Genomic DNA, 20,308 nt, shown 5'->3' with positions numbered 1-20,308 from the left:
CTGCAGCTCCTGTTACTGCTCAGGTGTCCGTGTGCATGGAGGGGAGGGTGGCTGCTGGGTGTTGTCCTTTCCCACCTGTTTCGGCCTTTGACGGATCTGGTTGTGATGCTCATGGAGAAGAGGGAGTGAATTTAGGCTTGTTGGTTGTGCCTCATGCAATTACACTGTATTTAGGAGTGGATTTTTTTTTAAACTCGTCTTAGTTTCGTTGTCATTGTGCTTTTCCTGAGTTTTTGTGGAGAGCAGCCTGGAATTCTGGGCTCCTGCAGGGCCTGCCCTTGCAGTGAGAGGAACCAGGGTGGGAGCTTCACTTGGTGTCTTACAGACCCTTTTCACCTGTCTTTTCCCTTGGGCACTGCCAGGGATCCGGGGGCAGCCACAGCTCCTCTGGGCACCCTGTGCCAGGGCCTGCCCACCCTCACAGGGAAGGATTTCTCTCCTGTCAAAGTGATCAAATTAAACTAAATTAAAAAAAAAAAAAAACAGTGAAAGCTTCTGTGGATGGAGCTGGTCTGTCTGCCCTCCTGCCTCGCATGAGTTAAAGCAGGAAGAGGTGAAAACCAGGAGAGATGCTGTCCTTTGGAGAGGAATTAGTACAGGATTACTTGGAACAGCTACAGCCTTCTATGTTTTCAGGCTGGGAATAAGGGCTTTGGCTGGGGAGTTGTTAATAGGCTGTGAGTGATTTTTACATCTTGCACAGAGCCCTCAGCATCTTGTACATCACTCCACACTTGGAATCTTCAGGGCAGACGGGGTGGTTTAGCCCAAGAGCTTTAAACAGCATCTCCAGTTTTGCACATCCTCAGTGCCTCTGCCCCATGGTGAAAGGTTTTGTGGGGAGGCAGAGGGGCAGGCTCATTTCCTGGGGATGGTCCGGAAGCTGAAGATGGGGAGGCAGCTTGAGCAGTGACTGATGCTGAGCTTTAGAAACAGCGAGAGGAGAGGTGGAACCCGGGCACAGGGAGGTGACCCCGACACGAGGCCACGGAGGTGGCACAGCAGCACGGGGGGATGTGAGCAGCAAACAGCTCTCGTGTCAGGCTGGCTGTGCTGTGCCTCTGTCCTGCCTGTCGCCCCCAGGGGACAAGCAGAGCCACGTGGGGAGCTGGGCTGGCCACACATGGACCTGTGGGTCGTGCCCACCTCGTGTCAGCGCCCCAAGCAGTGCGGGAGACACAGAGGCTCTGGGGACAGCCTGGTGACAGCTCTGGAGCCACAACAACCTCCAGCCTCTGGGATGCTGAGTCCTGATTAAAGTGTCAGGGCAAGGCTGCCCTGGGCTGTCAGCGCAGAGTGTGAACGGACACAGACAGACAGGAGCTGGGAGGGGTGAGCTCTCTGTGTCCCTGCTGACATTTCCAGACTCCAGCACTGTGTCTGCGCTGCCTGCAGCATCCCCTGGTGCATCAGCTGGAGTGACAAATACAGTCAGCCCTGCTTGTGGAGGCTTCCTTCCATGGGATGTGTCAAGGAAAAGCTTTTAGGTGGCTGGTTTACCTCCCTAAGCCCAGCCATGCTTTGTGATGCCAGTGAGGGTGTTGCTGCTCAGCTGTCACAGCTTTGCCCCAGACCTGAGCCCTGGGAATCCCACCTGTAAGGAAGCAAAGTGTTTCTCCTGGAGAGGGTGGATTTACACACCCTGCACACAGCCCTGCACTCTCAGGAAAGGGGGGCAAGCACTGTGCAAGCTCAGCTGCTGTCAAACTCCACTACCAGCCTGCTGGTGATACACAGAGCAGCAGTGTGGGGCTGTGGGTGCACAGCTGGGCTGCAGGAAGCTGTGAGAAACCTGTGCTGTGGGACCAAGCACAGCATCCAGCTCTGCATCCTGTGAGTGCTTGAGAGGTTTATAAAGGGAAAGGGCAATATCTATTGTATACTTTTTGTGTATACACACTCTGTATTCCATATTCTTAGGGTTGTCCAGAAGTTTGGTCCTTGCTGGATCCCTTCCAGCCCAGGACAGTCCCTGATTCTGTGATGCCCTTTCTGCAGGAGACATGGAAGTGTTTATTCCTCGTCTGGGACTGTTTTGCAGGCTCCATGGGATGCTGACATTAAACTGCTTTAGCTTCGCTCAGCCTCAGCTTTGTGGAGGTCTCTGAATCGATTTTCAGGTGGTTCTTGCAGCAGCTCTGCCTCTTTACACTTCAGTCATTCATAGGAACCCAGTCACCTGGTGCAGATCCTCATCCTGCTGCTTTTGTCCTCACGTGGCTTTCCCTGATGTACACTTTGCATTTGGTGGCGTGGGAGAAGCTGCAGGAGGAAACCAAACTTGCAAACTAATTAAACTTCTTGGTCTTGTTGAGTAACGAGTGGGAGATGTTGGCAGGGCTGGGAACAGATCTGATTCTCATCCTTGCTCTCAGTAGCCAGAGGACACGGTTAATTATTAAATTGCTTGTTAACGTATTGAAATATCGCCGGGGATTTTAATTTCCTTTTGTTGTTGTTGTTGTTTTCTCTGCTTTGCCCCAGGGCGCTCCCAGGAGCTGATGGATTAGTGGCAGCAGGCTCTGGAGGGGCTGGAAGGAGCATGGTCAAACACCAACCCCTGCAGTACTACGAGCCCCAGCTATGTCTGTCCTGTCTGACCGGGATCTACGGCTGCCGCTGGAAACGGTACCAGCGGTCACATGATGACACCACCAAGGTGAGCAGGGGACAGCAGCTGCTGCCACCCCTTCCCTCTCATGCTGGCTTGTAGCTCTTGCTTGCAAGTATGAAAGATTTGGGGTTTTTCCTTATTTATTGGCTTGGATGTTTGATGGGAGTTGTTGACCATGGCAGGAGGCCGTCCCCATGTGGCTGATGTAGAGATGGCCACAGTGAAGTTGGTCATGGTGCTCCAGGGGACTGAAGGTGCCTAAATCTGTTTGTATTGTGCTAAAGGGGAGCACTTTCCTTGTGGTGTTTTTGCTCCTGCTGGTGCTTGCAGCACCCTTGGCTGGATATGTAAGTTGTGTTTCTGCAGAATCCCTGCCTTCATGCTGTGGTTTCAGTGGGCCCAGAAGCGACTTGGTGATCTTGGAGGTCTTTTTCAACCTTTATGATTCTGTTCTTGTGTGTGACAGTGACTTTGTAGGTAGGGGAAAAGGGTGCCCAGAGCAGCTGTGGTTGCCCCTGGATCCCCGGCAGTGTCCAAAGCCAGGCTGAACTGGGTTTGGAGCAGCGTGGGACAGTGGGAGGTGTCCCTGCCCATGGCAGGGGTGGCACTGGATGATCTCTAAGGTCCCTTCCAGCCCAAACCCTTCTAGGATCCAATGAAAGGCGACACAAGGTGAGAGCAAGCTGGGGGTGAATGGGAAAGCTGCTGGAGGTGACTTTTCCCTCCCCTGGATAAATATAGATTGTAGGAGCTCTGCCAGAGGGAATCCAGGCTCAACTTGCCCCTCCCCTCTTGTTCTGGGCTGCGAGATGAGGTCTTGTGATGTGTTGATAAGGAAAGTGTGAAAATATTGCTGTCAAAAGCACCCTGTTACATCAGCTGGGTAAGGATTTTGTTTTACTGTTGTTCTGTACTCCCATGTTGCCTGGGATGGTTTTTTAAAGTGTGCTTACAAGTTAAATTTGGGGTTTTTTTCCTTCTTTAAATCCTGTTTCATCTGGAAGTGCTCTCAGGGGACCCTTTGCTTGCTTTTTGAATGCTTAATTTCGCTCTCCTATCGCTTGGCTCCTCTGTTCTGTTTTTAAGCCTATAACCAGGGATCTTCTTGGCTCTGGAGTGTTTTTCCTCTTGGAAAAGCAGCTGTGAAGGAGCAGACAGGGCTGTGTGGCAGATCCTGTGCCAGAAATGCTCCTGGTTGTGAATTGCAGCCATTGTTGGTGGTGCAGCTTGGCCAGCAGCTCCCCTGTGCATTGGAAAGTCACGCCTTGAGTTTGTGCAGCCTAAAAACAAATTTCCTTTTGCAAAGTAGGAATGTTGGTGCTGTTTCCCCTCTGCTTCCAGCTTGGTCTGGGTGACCACTTCAAGCCAGCAGAATATTGTAGTTCCTAGCTAAAAATTTACAGAAAAGTTGCCATGAATTTTTCAGCGAAATCTGCCTCTGCTTGCGTTACCAAAAAATAATATCAGTGGCAACTTTCCAAGTCTGCTTGGAATTTCCATTGGTTTTTGCTAGTGCTGGAAAGGAATTCATTGTGTTTAAAGGTAGCTGATCCAGGCTTTAAAATATGTCCAGTCTGAGCTGGTCTTTTTAAAGTCTTTGTGAGGCCTCAACTTCCACTTTGGTAAAAGAGAGATGGAGACAGCAGCAGGAGTAGGAGAAGAAAGCCTAAAATGAGCTGCAGGCTGTGTTATCTGCTTTCTTGTTAAAACATCAAACTTCCCAGAATAAAAGGCTTTCATCCAAATTTGGATCATGACCCAACCTTGCCTCCATGATATCTTCAGCTGATGCCTGTGAATGTTTGTTGTCTGAATTGTGCTGCACCTCAACAGCCAGGATTTTAATGATTCCTCTCTTTTTCCTTCAAATGTATGTACATCAAGCTTGCTACTCCACGTTAAGAAATTACATGAAAATGAGAATTTTAATTGGACACCTGAGTTCTAGGGGTTTTTTTGAGAGGCAGCTTGCTGGAATTGTCATTATCCTTTGCTTTTCTCTGACCTTTGAGAATGAAGAGAGGGGCTGGAGGCACACAACCAATACACTCTGATCTCCTTTTAAAATTTTGAACATTTGCAAAATTCCCTTTTTCTATTGTGGGCCCTCAGTTTCAATGGCAAGATCCCCTTTCACTTTTTTTTTAATGTTTTTTTAAATGAAAGGCACATGAAGGAGGAGAAGTGGTCTTGCTGAGATTCAGGTCATTATCATCTCTGTAGCTGGTGTGAGGAAGGAATTTCTGATCTAACCACAGCTTGTTCATCACATATTCAACCAAGGATATGATGAAGTCAGTGCATGGAAGCTCTTTTTTTTATTTCTTCCAAATCCCTGTTGTTTGTACACAGCAAATATCATTCTGGTGGATGATATTGGGAGAGGGGACAAAAATTTCCTCCCAAAGGAAATAGCAATGATAATTTTTTAATCTATCCAGTAAAAAGAAGCCGCTTTTATTGACTGGCTAGGCTGAGCTATCAAACATGGTCTTTAACACAAATCTCCTAATCCTCTTCTTAATTGCAAGTTGTCTGAACTGTGAGGATGTGGGAGGGGAAATATCCAATAAAGCCTCTCCCTGCCTTTATCTGGTGCTGCTCATGTAGCTGCAGATCTATAAATGATATATCAACCCCTTCCTATGAATTGGGCAGTCCCTGTCAGGATTTATCCCCTTCAAGTGAAATGTGTGTGATTCCAGATAGTCCATTTGGTTAAATGCATCACATGACCTCCAGCTGAGGCTTCTGATGGCTTTTTGGGGTCCTTTTGTGCAGAGATAAGTGAGGAGCTGTGATCCATCAGCATAATGAATTGCAGGGCTGTGTCTGGGCTGTGTGTATTAATTCACTCTCTGGTGAAATGCTCTTGTAATTCCCACTTGGCCAGAGCTGTGAAATGACCTGAACAGATGATCTAAGCCACGAGCTTTGGAGCTGGGACTTTGTCAGGGCTGATTCCCAAATGGCCAGAGGTCACTGGTCACAGAAATTGCTTGCTTTGCTGCAATCTGCTATTAGAGGATGGCTTCATTTGCCCTTTTCCGTGTGTTTTTCAATTTGTGGGGGTTTCAGACCACGAGCCTGAAGGCACAGGAGCTCTTGAGGGAGAGGGGCTCTTTCAAGGTTGGTTGATTTGAGGCTGGGCACTGAAGCATTGGATGTGAGCAGTGACTCAGAGCTGAGTCCCCATGAATGGATGTGTCCAATCATGTTGGCTTGATGGGCTAAATGCAGGGAAATCCAGTCATTCCCTTAAACATCAGTGTGTTTTTCCCTTATTGTTCCTGAAGGTGCCTCCCTCATTAGAGGGGTCTGAACTAGATGATCTTTTCAACCCAAACTATTCTGATTCTATGATTCTGGGTTTTTTCCCCATGATGCTTGGAAATGAAAGGCTGTGTTTAGGGTTTTCCACATCACTTAAACATCTTAAAATTCACCTTTGAGCCCTTCACTTTACAGGGAGGCTGTGAGGTGGGTGATTGTCCAGGGAAGCTGTGACAGCTGAGCCAGGCAGGAATTGCATTTGCTTTGTGTGGTGCCTTCAGACCAGACTTGGCAGGGTGTTACTGGTTTTAACTGGGAATAGCATATTTTGGCCTTCATGAAGGAGCAAGACCTCTCTTAGACAGGGCAGGATCCCGTGGAGGACTGGCAAGGAGCAGAGAGGTGCTCCAGCTTCAAGAACTGGGATTAACCTGCCAGGACCTTGCTTCTCTCTGATTTCCACACCCTCCTAGAAAGGTTGGGATGAACCAGCTTGTTCTGTGTCAAAAAGGTTCCCTATTTCAGCAAAGCTGCTTTGAAGGATGGAAATCCCAAGTCCTGGAAACCCCAAAAAGCCACAGGGTTAGAGCCTAATCTTGTGGTGCACCCTAAATACTGTCAGGGGGAGGATGTTTGATGCTGAATTTGTGGTGCAGAATGCCAGTGGGGGAGAGTCTGCAAAACCCATTGACTGTGGGGCCTGGGCTGGGATTATGGGCTCAGACTGGGTGATTAACATGCCCTGGGATTTGTAAAGCTTTAGAGGTGTCAAAGGTTTTTCCTGCAGAGCATCTGCAAAACGTGGCTTTGGGCTCTGAACAGGCAGCTCTGAACTGAGCTGCAGCGGGACAAAGGGGGAAGAAAAGGGGGCAAGGAGGGATTTTGGGGCCCTTAGAGCCAGCCATGTGTTTTTACAGGGATTTCTTCCCTGGGTGCAGCAATGCTCCTCCACTCTAAGGCGCAACGACTCTCATAAAATCTTGACTGGTTTGAATATGCTCCATCAACTCCTGGTTTAACCCATATGGGAAAAGCTTTCCACACTCTCCCTGTGAGTTCCCTGTACTGGTTTTGACTGGGATAGAGTTAATTTTCTGCACAGCAGCTGCTGTAGTGCTAGATTTTAAGCAATCTTACACCCATTGCTGGAGTTTTTTTACACAGCATCAAGGTACAATATTTTCCGAATTCCCTCCAAGAAAGGGAAAAACTTGAAGTGGTTTTTCTGCTTGTTTTCCTAAACAAATGTTCTTCCTCTCAGCTGTGTAGTTGTTGTTATAGTTAGACTTTTACAATTGAATTATATAACTCCCTTTTCCAAAGAGGCAATGGGAACCTGTGATCCTGTTAATCCCAGGTTAAATTACTGTGTCTGTCTTTACTCAGACATTTAGTCCTTGCCCATGTGTGAAGCCATGAGTGTGAATTTTGAGGAGGGAAAATGAGAAAAATGAAATGGCATTGACATCACGGAAGTTTGACTTGTGGGAGTCTCCATGTCAGAAGTTTTCTCTCTGATCTTGACAGAATAGTGAAAAATTGTGGCCCTTTTCCCCAAGAGGAGCCTTGACTTTCCTCACCCAGAGGGAAGTGAATGTGACCTTGCTGCCCTTGAGTTGGGCTCCAGTGATTTACTTTTCATTTGGGGTTGAATTTGCCAGCCTCCTGCTTCACCAACTCTGCTTTTACAGCCTCTCTCGTGAATTCCCAGGTGTCCTGGAATAGCTCCAAGCACAGCTGGGCTATGACAGAGCAGAAAATGTTGGAAAGCAACTTTGCACTGTGTCCTTTCTGGGTGGTGGATGCACTGGGAGGGTGCAGGGGCCAATGGAAAAGGCTTCTTACCATCCTTTCTTTTTTTCCTATCCAAGTTGAAGGTGTTTTTTCTGTCTCTCATAAAAGTAGACTTTGTGGAAGTGCCTCAGGGATGCTTGTGGCTCCAAAATGACCACAAAAATTAACTAGATACGAAGGAAACCTGGCCCCAGTGGGAGTAAATGAATGAAATGGAAGGAATAGGAAGGAGCAGGGTTAGTTTGTGGTGATGACACTTGAGAAAGGTGGAAGAGGAAGAGGGGGAAGCTGGAGAAAGAACCAGTCTGGGAGTAGATCATGGAATGGCTTGGGTTGGGAAGGACTTTAAAGACCACCTAATTCCAACCTTCCACTATCCCAGGTTGCTCCAAGCCCCATCCACCCTGGCCTTGGACATTCCAGGGATCCAGGGGCAGCCACAACTTCTCTGTGCCAGGGCCTTCCCACACTCACAGGGAAAAATTCCTTCCCAATATCCCATCCATCCCTGCCCTCTTGTCAGTTTAAAGCCATTCTCCTCTGTCCTGTTCTTCCAGGCCCTTGCCAAATGCCCCTCTCTGAAATAATGGTCAGCAGGGAAGGGAGCAACCTGAAATCTGTGAGGTGTGGCTTTCCTGGCAGGGGTCACAGGGCAGTTCAGTCATCTGCCAGGCTGTTGTTTTGGAGGGGACTCTGCTGCCTGTGAGGTCTGGGTGGGGATCCAAAGTGCTGGGGTTCCAGGAATGCTTGTGGTTTTAGGAACTGGGAACCTCTGTGCTGCTGACACGTCTCATTAACAAAATTGATTAGCAAAGCTGAAAACTGTAATGACTCTGTTGGCTGTGAAGCTGATCTGTGATTTTTGTTCACTGTCTCGTGTGTTCCTCTGGGAAAGGAAACTTGGATTTAGGAGTGTTTGGTTGCACATTTAAGCTTTTTCTCCAGGTTGTTTCCAGAAGAAGTGTGGCCAAGCTCCAGAGTGGGATTTCAAGGGTATAACCAGCCATGGCTAGAGGTTTTAATTGTTTTTTGGTTGCTTCTCTTTGTACTCATCTCAACCTTGAAAATTATTCTAATTTTTTTTTTTTCCTTTGTGCCATGCGTACAGTGAGGTGTTAAAAGCAAAGCTGGTAAACTGGTCTGGACCCATAATTTCATCTTGATGTGCAGTGGAAAACAACTGCTAAAGCAGCCTCCCTGAAATTGAGAATGTAAACTCCACCCTGCTCATTTAAATTAAGGGGCTTCAGGCAAAATGGCCATAACAGTTCTTTAATAGGGAAGAAATAAAAACAATAAAATAAACAATACAGTCCACTGGAACAAACTGACAGAGTCAGAACCCAACCTGACACCCTGTTGGTCAGGGTGCTGGTGGCACCGATAAAAGTGCTGCATCCTCTGAAGTATCAGGTGTGTTCTGGAGCAAGGGGCTGTAGAGAAATGTAGTCTCTTGAAGATCCAGGAGGAAAAGTAGCTGCTGTTTCTGGGGAATCTCGTGGAGAAAAAAAACGAACCCAATTCAGAATCTGGAGTATATGGGGTAGAGTGCTGGCCTCCCTCTGGGCGGAGCATCTCCCAATGGGATGTTATAGTTCTTATCAGTCATGCACCGATATTCAATAGTCTGTTATCAGCGGAGGTCCCCTCCCGAGGAAGGTGTGAATGTGGTCATTCAAAGAGAGAGATAAAGCAAACTGCTCACTTGACAAGGTAATCAGCCATACAGATGGTAATGGAAAACATCTTGCATGCAATCTTCAACAAGTTCTCAGCCTTTATTTGGCAGATACTTATTTGCAGATGATGTCAGCAAGCACTTGAGAGTCAATTGACTTCAGTGAAGTCAAATGAGGCTCTTTTGCAGGGAGAATTATGGAACAAAAAAATGAAACAACTGAGGCTTTGTTTGAAGTGTGCACTTGCAGCCTGTGACTCTTAGAAACTGAATCCACTTCCTTGTGAGCTCTCCTGGAGCTGACTGTAAAGTCAAGGCTGACTTTTGGGTGACAAAAAGCAGTGCCAGTGACCAGCAGGTAGAGTTTGGGTGGTTGCTCAGCTCATGCTGCCTGTGCCAAAGATGGCCCTGGGTCCAAGGAGAGCAGCTCTTGCTTCCCTGAGGCTGCTGGGCAGGCACCAAGCTCTTGGTTTGAGGGGGATGTGAACAGCAGAAGGCTGGAGACTTTAACATACCCTTTATGCCAGAGTGTCCTTGCTGGACTCAAATTCCTTAATAAATTCCAGTGGGATCAGATCAGCTGAATGCTTAGCAAAGGGAGAGGAAAGAGATCCCAATCCTTGTCCCTTTCAGTAGAAATCAATCCTTCTCTCGATTGTAATCAAGAATGGTTTGGGTGGCAAGAGACCTCAAAAATGAGGTAATTCCAACCTTCCCCTACCCCAGATGACTCCAATCCCCATCCAACCTGGCCTTGGACACTGCCAGGGATCCAGGGGCAGTCACAGCTTCTCTGGGCACCTCACAAGGTGGAATTCCTTCCCAATATCCCATCTGATGATGCCTGGGGGGAGAGATGGTTGTTTTTGGTGTTGGTGATGTTGGCTCTTTGCTCCTTTCACCACAAAGCTCTTTCGTTCTCGCTCACTGCTGTCCCTTCACGTTTGACATTTTCTCACGTGACTTTTTGTGGCCTTTCTGGAAAAACAAACCTGGTTCCTGTAATTCAGAGCTCGCTGTGGTGCCATGTCTGGTTTGTCACCACTCAAACCACCCCACATCCTGGCAAGCCAGCCCTCTGTGGTGGCTGTGCCTCCTTGTCTGGGTCTGTTCCTTCCCCAGCACGCTCAAGTTGTATCAGAAGTGGGGGTGTAGCTGAGCTGATCTGGAAAGGATCTCTCATTTCACTGCTGTTTTTTTTCCCCTTGAGGTTCATGCAGATTTACTCTGTGTGTGTTTGTAGCATTTAGTAGCTGTGTGCTCAAGTCTGACCAAATTATTTTGCTGCTGCAAAGTGGAGCCTATGATGGACCAGTGTCTGTCATGTGCTGGGCTTGAAATATCCAAGTTTTTGTGTGATGAGCCAGCTCCAGCATTTAAATTTACTCCCAGGATGGCTGATTGTTTATTTTCTTCCCCCAATGCTTTACCCTTGAGATTTAAAAGAGTAATGAGTAAATCAGCCAAGCTTCTGCCTGCTCTCCAGAGGGATGCTGCCTTTGGACACTCAGCTGCTGCTGGGCCTTGTGGCTTCATTTGGTTTCCCTCTGGCAGTGCACTGAACCCATTTAAATCTCTCTTAGGGAAAAGTAGGTAAATCCCTTCCATATGTCAAGTATTAGGAAAAATACATGATTTCTTTGACTTGCACAAAGCATCCCCTTGTCTGGCAGATCCAGGAACAAGTGCAGCCTTGTTTCTGGGAAGACAAGACCTAACCTCATGCTGGTAAATCTGACATGTCCAGTGTTTCAGGCAGTCTCTGTTGATGTCAGCTGTGCCTGTGGAAGCTGGGGAAGACCCTGATTTTATCAATTTTTCACTTGAAAGAGAGAGGCACTTCAGTTTTGCCTTCCTCTAATTCTTTTTTTGTTCTAGGCCTTCAGGTCACTGGGTTGCCACCAGAGCTGGGGCAGAAAGCCTTTGGCACATTGGCCCATTCAGTGGCGTTTGTCACCAGATGTGTCTTTGCCCTCTGGACCATCCTGTGGGATAAATAAGGCTGTGTTGGGATGGGGCAGCACTTTGTGGAGCAAAATGTGAGCACTCAGGACTTGCCAGCTGGGTCAGAGTCGAGGTCATCCTGCCCCACATCCTGTCTGTGCTGCTTTGGGAGGAGCAGGAGATCAGCCTGCTCTGCTCCGGGCTCCTTCCAGCTCCCTCCTGCCTTGTGGCCATCTGGGCTTGACTGCAGCTGGGATTTTGGGCAGGAATTGTTCCCTGGGAGGGTGTAAGGCCTGGCACAGGGTGCCCAGAGCAGCTGTGGCTGCCCCTGGATCCCTGGCAGTGCCCAGGGCCAGGTTGGACGGGGCTGGGAGCAGCCTGGGACAGTGGAAGGTGTCCCTGCCATGGCAGGGAGTGGCCCTGGGTCATGTTGAAGGTCCCTTCCAACCCAACCCAGTGTGGGATTGTGTAAAATCGGACTCTGGAAAAACATAAAACACAGCCTGGGAATGAGGAAGGGAAGATGAAAGGCAAGGAAATAAAACAGTGCAGTGGTTGGATCCAATCTGATCCAATATTTGTGTGTTCTTCTTGATTTTAGTTAACTGATGTCCATCAACTCCCCTGAAGAGTGGCTGGAGAAACCTTTCCAGTGTAATAGATAAAATTTGACAAGAATCTTGATTGGAAAAAGAGATGTTTTCTGGTGAGATTGCTTTGGGTGGACACATGGACTTCTTAGAGAGATAGAAAGGAATTGCAGTTATTCCTGAGCACACTCCCTCTGAGAAATGGAGAATTGCAGGTGGTGGTCCCAGGGACCTCCTTCCATCTATTGTATTTTCACAAACTTTTTCATTTACAATGTTGTTCAGCTGCTCTGAGTCTTTTGTAGGACTCAGGCAGAACTTACCTGCTTGGGAGTGGAAACTAATTCAGGATCATTACCTCTTGGCTGTATTTTTGCTGTTGTTGCATAAAGATTTTTTGTTTGTTGATTGTTTTTATTTTGTGATGAACTGGCCCCAGGTGGATAAGTAAAAAGTTGCTTTTCCTGCTTTCTTTGAGTTGGACAGCTTATGATGTGGAACGTGGGAATTCATTTGAAAGAAAAGTGGTTCTGAAGTTTCAGTTAATTTTCACCACCAGCAGCTGTTGAAAACTGGGATTTCCACTGCTTCAAACTTTATTACTGCTCTTGTGATGGAAGGATTTAGGGATGGGGCCAGTCTGCCCTCTGAAAATATATTAAATCAAGTATATTGGGAGGTGGTTGGTGTGTTGTATAAAAGGAAACTGATAAAATCAAATAAAAGGAATCCTTCTGCTCAGCCTGGGCTGATATGGCAGCCAAAAAAATTAGAGCAACCTCTGCTTTTATTTTGGCATCTTTGTACCAGTTTCACTGGGATGAGCCCACAGGGCTGAACAAAGGAATAGCTGGAAAATTAATTTCCTTGGGATTGAAGACAAGAGTTGTCTTTCAGTTACTCAGTGCAGCTGGAGTGAACCTCTTGTTGTGCTTCAGGGTTTTAATTGTCCTCAGTGGGAATAATTAATTAACTGGTGCGAGTGTGGTATTTACTTTCACAAGTTTCAGATTTGCAACAGTTCTTCATTACAAAGCAATATCTGAAGGGGCTTCAAGAGAGCTGGAGAGGGACTTGGGGCAAGGGATGGAGGGACAGGACACAGGGAATGGCTCCCACTGCCAGAGGAAATAGATGGGATTTTGGGGAGGAATTCTTGGCTGTGAGGGTGGGGTGCCCAGGTTAGAAATCAGGATTAGAAATTCTGTAAATAACTGTTAGAGAAGCCAATCAATCACCTATAAAAAGGTCAGCCCTGCTCAGGAGCCACTTGGAAAATTATCCAGAGCCTGGGTTTGAAGGCAAAGCAGCTCAAGCTGCAGAGAACACCCTACAACCTTTTCCCTTTGCTCTCATTTTTCCCATCACCTCCTTTCCTGGTTCCATCTCAGACCTGCTGCTGGAGCAGCCCAGAATGAGCTGCACTGGGGGGAACTGGCAGCAGAAGGAGCTGGGAGCTCTTTTCTGGCCCTGGCTCTGTTGTACATCCTTGCAGAAGCCCCTTCCTGGGTGGGGGATGTGCAGTCAGGGCTCTCAATCTCATTTCCGGCTGGAACAGAGCTGGTTCAGTGGGGTCAGAGCAGCTAATGAGGGGTGTTTCCCTTGGGATTCTGTGCCAGCCCTCCATCCTTGGAGATGGATGTGTGCTGGGAAAAGGGGGTTGTAATTCAGCAGTGTGGCATGGCAGCCTGGATAGCTTCTGATAATTCATAACTCAGGCAGCACAGCAGTCAGAGGAGCTTTGCCTTTCCTCTCCCTGCCTCTGGAATGTGGGCAGAGCTGATGCAATGCATTTGTTGGGGTTTCAACCCCCCAAGTGCTGCTTTGGGTGTAGGATGATGCTCTTAATTCAACAACCCACATGCCGAACTGTCACCACTTCTTGGGTGAAATAAACCCAAATGTTTGCATTTGGTGGTTCCTTTCAAACCAAGTTCCTTATTCGGTTTTCTGGATGGGTTTGGGATTTGCCATTGTGTGCTGGTTTTTGTAATATTTAGTATAATATTTAGTATTCCTCTGGGCTTTTTTTTTTAATTGTACTAAAAACCCTGAATGATGGATATGATGAGATGAATTAAACACAGACTTGTTCTGGCCCTTACCTCACCAATCTTTGGCTTTAAAGTGTCAATTTAATGTTTCTTTTTCATGTCAGTGAAGTGGCATTTGACACTTTCAGTCCCCTTCCAGTGCTCAAAGGAGCTCCCAAAGAGACGGAGAGGAACTTGAGACAAAGGACAGGACACAGGGAATGGCTTCCCACTGCCAGAGGGCAGGGATAGGTGGGATTTTGGGCAGGAATTGTTCCCTGAGAGAGTGGGCAGGCCCTGGCACAGCTGTGGCTGCCCCTGCATCCCTGGCAGTGCCCAAGGCCAGGCTGGACAGGGCTGGGAGCAGCCTGGGACAGTGGAAGCTGTCCCTGCTCATTGCTGGGGAGGTTGACCTGGATGAGCTTTAAAAGGTTCCCCACAACCTCAAGCTCTTGTATGAGTCCATGATTCTCACTCTTTTTTCTAGAAAATCCTGCAAAATTCAGGAAAATGCTTTTTTTTTTTTTTTTCTGCTCTTGGGAGCAAAGCTTTCCTGGGCTGGACTTGTTCCCTCAAAGCAGATCTGTGTGAGAGCATGAAAGCAGCTGCGGAAAAGTGATGGAGAATTGACCCAGGCCACACAGAGCTGTCAGGATGGTTTAAGGTATTAAATCAGCTGCCAGCTGCTGCTCTACAATTATATTTTGCAACAGGGTTAAAGTTTAGGGGTTCTTTACCCTCTGTGTCTGGGTGTGATTCATGGCTTCCTACACTGCCTGTGCTCCCAAATTGTTTTCCTTATCAATTCCCACTTGTTGTCCAGGCTGTCACTCCAGGGGGGCTGCCCACAGGGGCATCCCAAGGGAGTGCATTTGCCTCTGGGGCTGCCAGCAGGGATGGATGGGCTCACCTGGAGCCAGGTGCTGCCTGGAAATGCTCCTGTCCCTCCCAGACCTGATGGATGGGGCAGCCTGGCACTGCAGGGGGGTGGCCTTTGTGCAGCAAAATGCAAATAATGCAAATAATGAGTGTGAAAGGGTCATTCTGATTGTACCAAACCAGCACCAACAGTGCCACAAATACTGCTTGCAACAAACCAAGCACTCCGCAGCACATTGCAGCCGTACAAGCTGGGACACTAAGGGAACACCTCACAAAATCCCAAGATTTTGTAAAATTTTCCCAAAATCCTGAGTGTACAAAAGGTAAACTTGAAAGAGCCATTGAGGCTCAAACAAAAACTATTTTAAAAAACCTTGCTGCTTTACAAGTAGAGCCCATTAAAAGGCCATGTTTTAACTATAAAATCCTACTTATTTTTAAAAAGAGTGTTACAAAGCAGTAAAAATCAAAATTACCTAATACTTACCCTCAGTGCAAAAAAAAAAAACAAAATACAAACCACTGACACTGTGGAGGCTGGAGGGAATTTCTGTTTGTTTTTTCTGAGCCCTTTTTGGGCTTGAGATGCTCTTGGATCTGTTTTATTCTCAAGCCTTGCACCCCTTCTAATTACTGAGGGCTTGCCAAGCACTACAGGACAGCTTTGGAAATGAAGACTTGTCTTCTCCTCTTTTCTGACATATCTCCAAATGGGAATTATCATTTTCCCCCCGAGATGCTGCTCTTACCTGTGCTCTGTAAATGGATCCCAGCACCAAGCTGGGTATTGCACCCCAGGGAGAATCTGGGAAGCATCTGCTGCTGCTGGCACATTAAGTGGTTATGAGCACTAAAACAGCTTTATGAGAAGCCAGCACTCAGCTCCTTATTAGTCCAGTGCCTCTGTGGCTTGAAAACAAATTAAATTTGAGATTTTCTACACTTGCAACCAATGTTTAAAAGCTATTAGAGAGGTAAAAAGCTGAAATGGCTCTAAAGCCTCTGTTACAATTTTACCACTGACTGAAGGGTTTTTCAGAGGTGGCAAGAAGGATTTTGAAAGCTGCTGCTGCTGCTGGGCTTGCCTTCTTTAGAAGCCTGTAGTGGATGTGGTCCAGGAGGAATTTCTGCCAGCCCTGGTGCTGAGATGCTCCCTGGGGATGGCCATGGGTGGGGGGACAGCGCCTGTGGAGCCTCCAGGGTGTCTGAGGGCACAGAAAGCAACAGGAGGAAAGGAAACTCTCCAGTTTCTCCCTTTCTGCATTGCTTCCACCAGCACAGGCTTGTTCAACAGCTAATCTTGCCCTGAGTGAACTTTTTTCTTCCTTTTCTTGGCAGTGAAATGATTCATGTCGCTTTGTGGTTTTTATTTAATTGGTGCCTCTTTCCCTCTCTTTTTAACATGTTCTGGTTTTCTTCCTCTTTCTGTGATCTCCTTTCTTCTACTTGCTTGAAAGGAGAGAAATAGCAAGAAATCCTTTTCCTCAGAGCTGCAGTCCCACCAGACTGCTCAAAGGCTTTAAATTCAGATATTTCATGTGCACCAGAGCTGGCTGAGGACAAGGAGTTCCTGTCCTCTTGTTCCTGATGATGCTGATTTAAAAACAACGCCAGACTAAGAAAGAGATTTTATTTTGCCCTGCTTTGAGATTCATAAAGAAAAGATCTGGGTGAATTTCATGGTACTTCTCAGAATCAGGCAGTGTTCCTTCTGCTATTCATGTTTTTTATATTTTTTTTTCCTATTTTTGCTTTTTCAGGACTGACTTCCTCAGAGGCTGCTGGGTGTTAAAGTTGGGTGGGAACTCCTAGTGGAGAACGGAAAATGAAAATTTCAGATATCATTGTTTCCTCTGGACATGCTTTGTCCTCCTTGTTGGAGCAAGTTAAAGCTTGAGGAATCCCTTCAGAATCAGGAAATGCATTAAATGCCACCCAGTTACCCCTGAAAAGTCATTTCCAAAGCTGGAAATTTGATATTTTCTGAATTATGGTGCCTTTTTGATGGAAGTCTTGATCTTGGCAGTCTCCACCTTCTACAAACACCTTAAAAGATCACCAGGAAGGAGTCAGTAAGGGGAGAAAAAACAAATATGTGGACATACTTTGGGGAAAAATCATTCCATTCATGCACTGCCCAATTTTTGGACTCTTGCCTCGCTTGTGGGGTTGGGACACATGAAATGCTTTTTGCTTTTTGCGCTGGTGGAAAAGAGGCTTTGAGTTTAATAATTCATGTATGGACATCTTGAGCTTTGTTTAAACACTTTTGTTGTCATCACAGCGCTGGCTTGGAATAGGATTAGGGTTTGTTTTCCTTGGCTTCCCAAAATTTTGCTTAAGGAGGACTTCAGCTCTATTATTAAGCCATGTTTACTCTGTAGGGACACTGACACTGGTGAGGAAAGCTTGTGAAATAAATCATGTGCTCCCTGTGTGTTTGGCTGCTGCTTTTTATTTGTTAGGACTTTCTACAGTGGATTTGCTTTCATATAATTTGGTGGGAGGAGGATGATTTAAATATGAATTTGATTATTTCCAGTGGTAGGAAAGGAGCCCTCTGTAGCTGTGTGCTGTCACTGCTGCCTGCAAAATTGCAGCTATTTATCCTCCTCGGGGTCCTGTTGCAGTCAAATTCCAGATGTCAGAGTTTGCTGGGGTTTAAAAATGATTTTAATTTTCTCAGAGGTCTGGAGAGGGTGTCAGGATTGATTTGCTGTCTGTGAACAGAGGCTTTGGTTTTGTGGCCTCTGAGCATGAAAGACAAACTCAGGGTCACTGTTTTATCTCTTCAGAGGCTTTGTGAATATGGAAAACCAACTTGTCCAGATCAGTCTCCTCTTGGAAATGCTGCTTTTCCTGTAGGGACAATGAGAAGGTTGGTGGGGAAAATTAGATGGGTTGGCTTATCCTGATGGAATTGCTTTTGTCTGTATCAAGTGCAGGACCCTGTAGTGGCATCAACCTGAGTAGGAAATATTTTTGTTTTCAGGGCTCACAAACAGTATTGTGCCTTTTACAGGCAGAGAGATGGCTGTGAACCCCTGAAAATTCCAGATATTCCCTGTTTCTGAACTGCAGGATAGGGGTAAAAATAAAATAGGGATGCTTAGGTGTTGTGTGAAGTTGTTGATTGTAACGATTCCTCTGGAAAAGCTTTGTGGGAGTGACATTTAGGGAAAATCCCAGTGTTTCCCTGGCCTAACCCTGTGTCCAGGGATGTTCAATTCAGTTGTTTCCAGGATGCTCCTATCACTTCTGGGCTGCTCCCTGAGCCTTGATGGAGATTTACTGATTCCTGTGCCCTTCCTGCAACTTTTCCTCGGGAACATCTGGTGATGGTTCACCTTTGGGAAAGGCTGAGGTGTTTTCTTTGAATATATTACACTAAAAAACCATTGAGGAGAGCAAAACTGGGCTGAAAGAGCAGGTAGCTGAGGTGGTGGAGGTTGGAGCAGCTGAATTCCTGGTAGGGAATGGAAAAGGTGGAGAGCTATGGACTAAACAAGCCCTGACCTGGGGGTGCTGGTCCAGGTGCTCTCAGCCAGCAGAGAAAGATAATTTGGTTTAAAAAGATGCTGTTGGAGGGAAGATTCCCAAGCTGCAGGATTCTTAAAAAAAATTAATCTTAAATCTTAAAAGTTAAAGCACAGCCTCAGTGTTATGAGGAATAAAAGAAGGGAGGTGCAGCGTGTCACTATTTATGGTGTTACGGTAATTCTGCTTCCAAAGCAGATCTTTAATTTGTGCCCTGCTCGAGTTGTTGACTCTAATTTATAACGCAATAAACCTATAGATTGTTGCTCAAAGCAGGCCAGGGATATTACATCAGACCAGATCTAATAATTTAGGAGCAGTTTATTAAGCTTAATAGCATCTAAGGTGCAATTGCTTTTATGGGCTGGCTTATCCCATGTGGCAGCAGCTGCTTTGTTCCAGGGTGTCTCCTGAATCCATGGCTGCAGCCTGGTCTGGTTGCTCCTGATGGGGGAATTGTGCTGTCCAGAGGTGGTACGAGTTGTTTTCCAGCCCCTCTGCCCCATGGCAGGGCTTTGGAGCTGGGTTTTCCAACCCAAACAATTCTGTGATTCTGTTTGTAAGCACTGCTGATTCTGAGTCTGTGACTGGGGTTTGTTGAGCTTTGGTTTGTGGGGTTTTTCTGTTTCTATGTGGTTGGTTTATTATTTTGTTTAGGGTGGTTTTTTGTCTGTTTGGCTGTCTTTAGAAGCATTTTTCTGTGTGTGCCACGGGCCACGGTTTTGACAAGGTACGTCTGATAAGGTTTATTTGCTTTTTTAAAATACCTGCCAGCAGGAAACAGAGTTCAGCCTTCTCTGAGCTACTGTTTGATTCTGTCAGATTTATTTTATATTCCTGCACGACCTCAGGCAGCTGCCACGTCTGTCTGGTGGTTTCCCACATGCATCAGCCCTGGGAGCTGGGAACACTGCATGTTAATAACTCCGTTTTGCACTCAGCATGGAGCACAGCGAGAAGAAAAAGACTTGGCCACAGGAATCTTCACATCAATCTTCCAGTTCCCCTGAAGTCCCCATTTTCTGCTGGAGACCTTCTGATGCAGGGGGGTGTGTGAGGGGAAAACATCAGGCTATTCATGGGCAGAGCCCAAACTTCTGGACAAGATTCTCCAGGCAAACCCCCAGAGAGCCCCAAGGTCCCCCTTGAGCCTCCTTTTCTCCAGACTGAGCCCCATTTTCAGCTCCCTCAGCTGCTTCTGGGGCTCCATTCCCTTCCCAGCTCCATTCCCTTCCTTGGACACACTCCAAAAATGTGATTTTTAACTTATTTTTAATTTTTTTATGGATCATATAAGTGACCTCAAGCTCAATCTGCTGTTGTAAATGATCCAGATCTGTTCTCTTGGCCAAACTGGATGGTTCTGTGCCTGCTTCTGGCACCCATTCTCCTGCTGGGAATGCCAACATCCATATGCACTTCTCCCTGTGCCTTCCTAATTTGAGGTTGGGGGAGTGCATATTCCACCTTTTTCCTGTCTCTTGCCTCCTGCAAGCTCAGCTGTAAATCAGGTTGGCTTGTGGCCACAGCCTGCTGCCAGGAGATTTATTGACACTACTTTTCTTAAGTTTTTTTAGGTTTTTTTCACTCTGGCATAGTGCAGTCATTGCTTTAGGGAGGATGTTTTGGAGGGGTGGGCCTAGGCTGGGGAAAATCAGTTCTGATATTTTTCTTTGATGGATGAAAAATTGGTAGGAAAGCTCAAAGATTTGTTTGGTGGAAAAAAAATTAATGTCAGGCCTCCCTGTTTTTGTCCTCTCCATGCTTTGTGTTGCTCCCAGAGCTGCTGGGCACAGCAGGGAGATGCTTTGGGAAATGCCCCCTATGATGAGACAGGTAAGGGCCAAATCAGCCCTGTTTGAGTATTAAATGCAGCAAGAACATGTAAAAGCCCACATCCCTCAGGGAGAATGCTCCTGCTTGGCTTCAGAGCTGTTGCTTTTCCTTTTTTCCTGGCTCTTCT

At 46.8% G+C, this 20,308-nt stretch overlaps 1 protein-coding gene across 3 annotated transcripts in view; it reads left to right on the top strand.

Moving 5' to 3' along the window:
- GDPD5 (glycerophosphodiester phosphodiesterase domain containing 5) overlaps positions 1 to 20,308 on the top strand; it is a 101,309-nt gene that overhangs the window by 38,645 nt on the left and 42,356 nt on the right. For all 3 annotated transcript variants that reach the window (XM_030955369.1, XM_030955355.1, XM_030955361.1), the window contains one exon: positions 2,485 to 2,659. In XM_030955369.1, coding sequence (XP_030811229.1) covers positions 2,543 to 2,659 — 117 coding nt within the window. In that variant the 5' untranslated portion in view covers positions 2,485 to 2,542. The remainder of the gene's footprint in view (positions 1 to 2,484; positions 2,660 to 20,308) is intronic.

The sequence above is a fragment of the Camarhynchus parvulus genome, chromosome 1 (assembly GCF_901933205.1).
Source record: "Camarhynchus parvulus chromosome 1, STF_HiC, whole genome shotgun sequence".
NCBI classification, from domain to species: Eukaryota; Metazoa; Chordata; class Aves; order Passeriformes; family Thraupidae; genus Camarhynchus; species Camarhynchus parvulus.
This window is presented reverse-complemented; position numbering and strand designations above follow the sequence as displayed.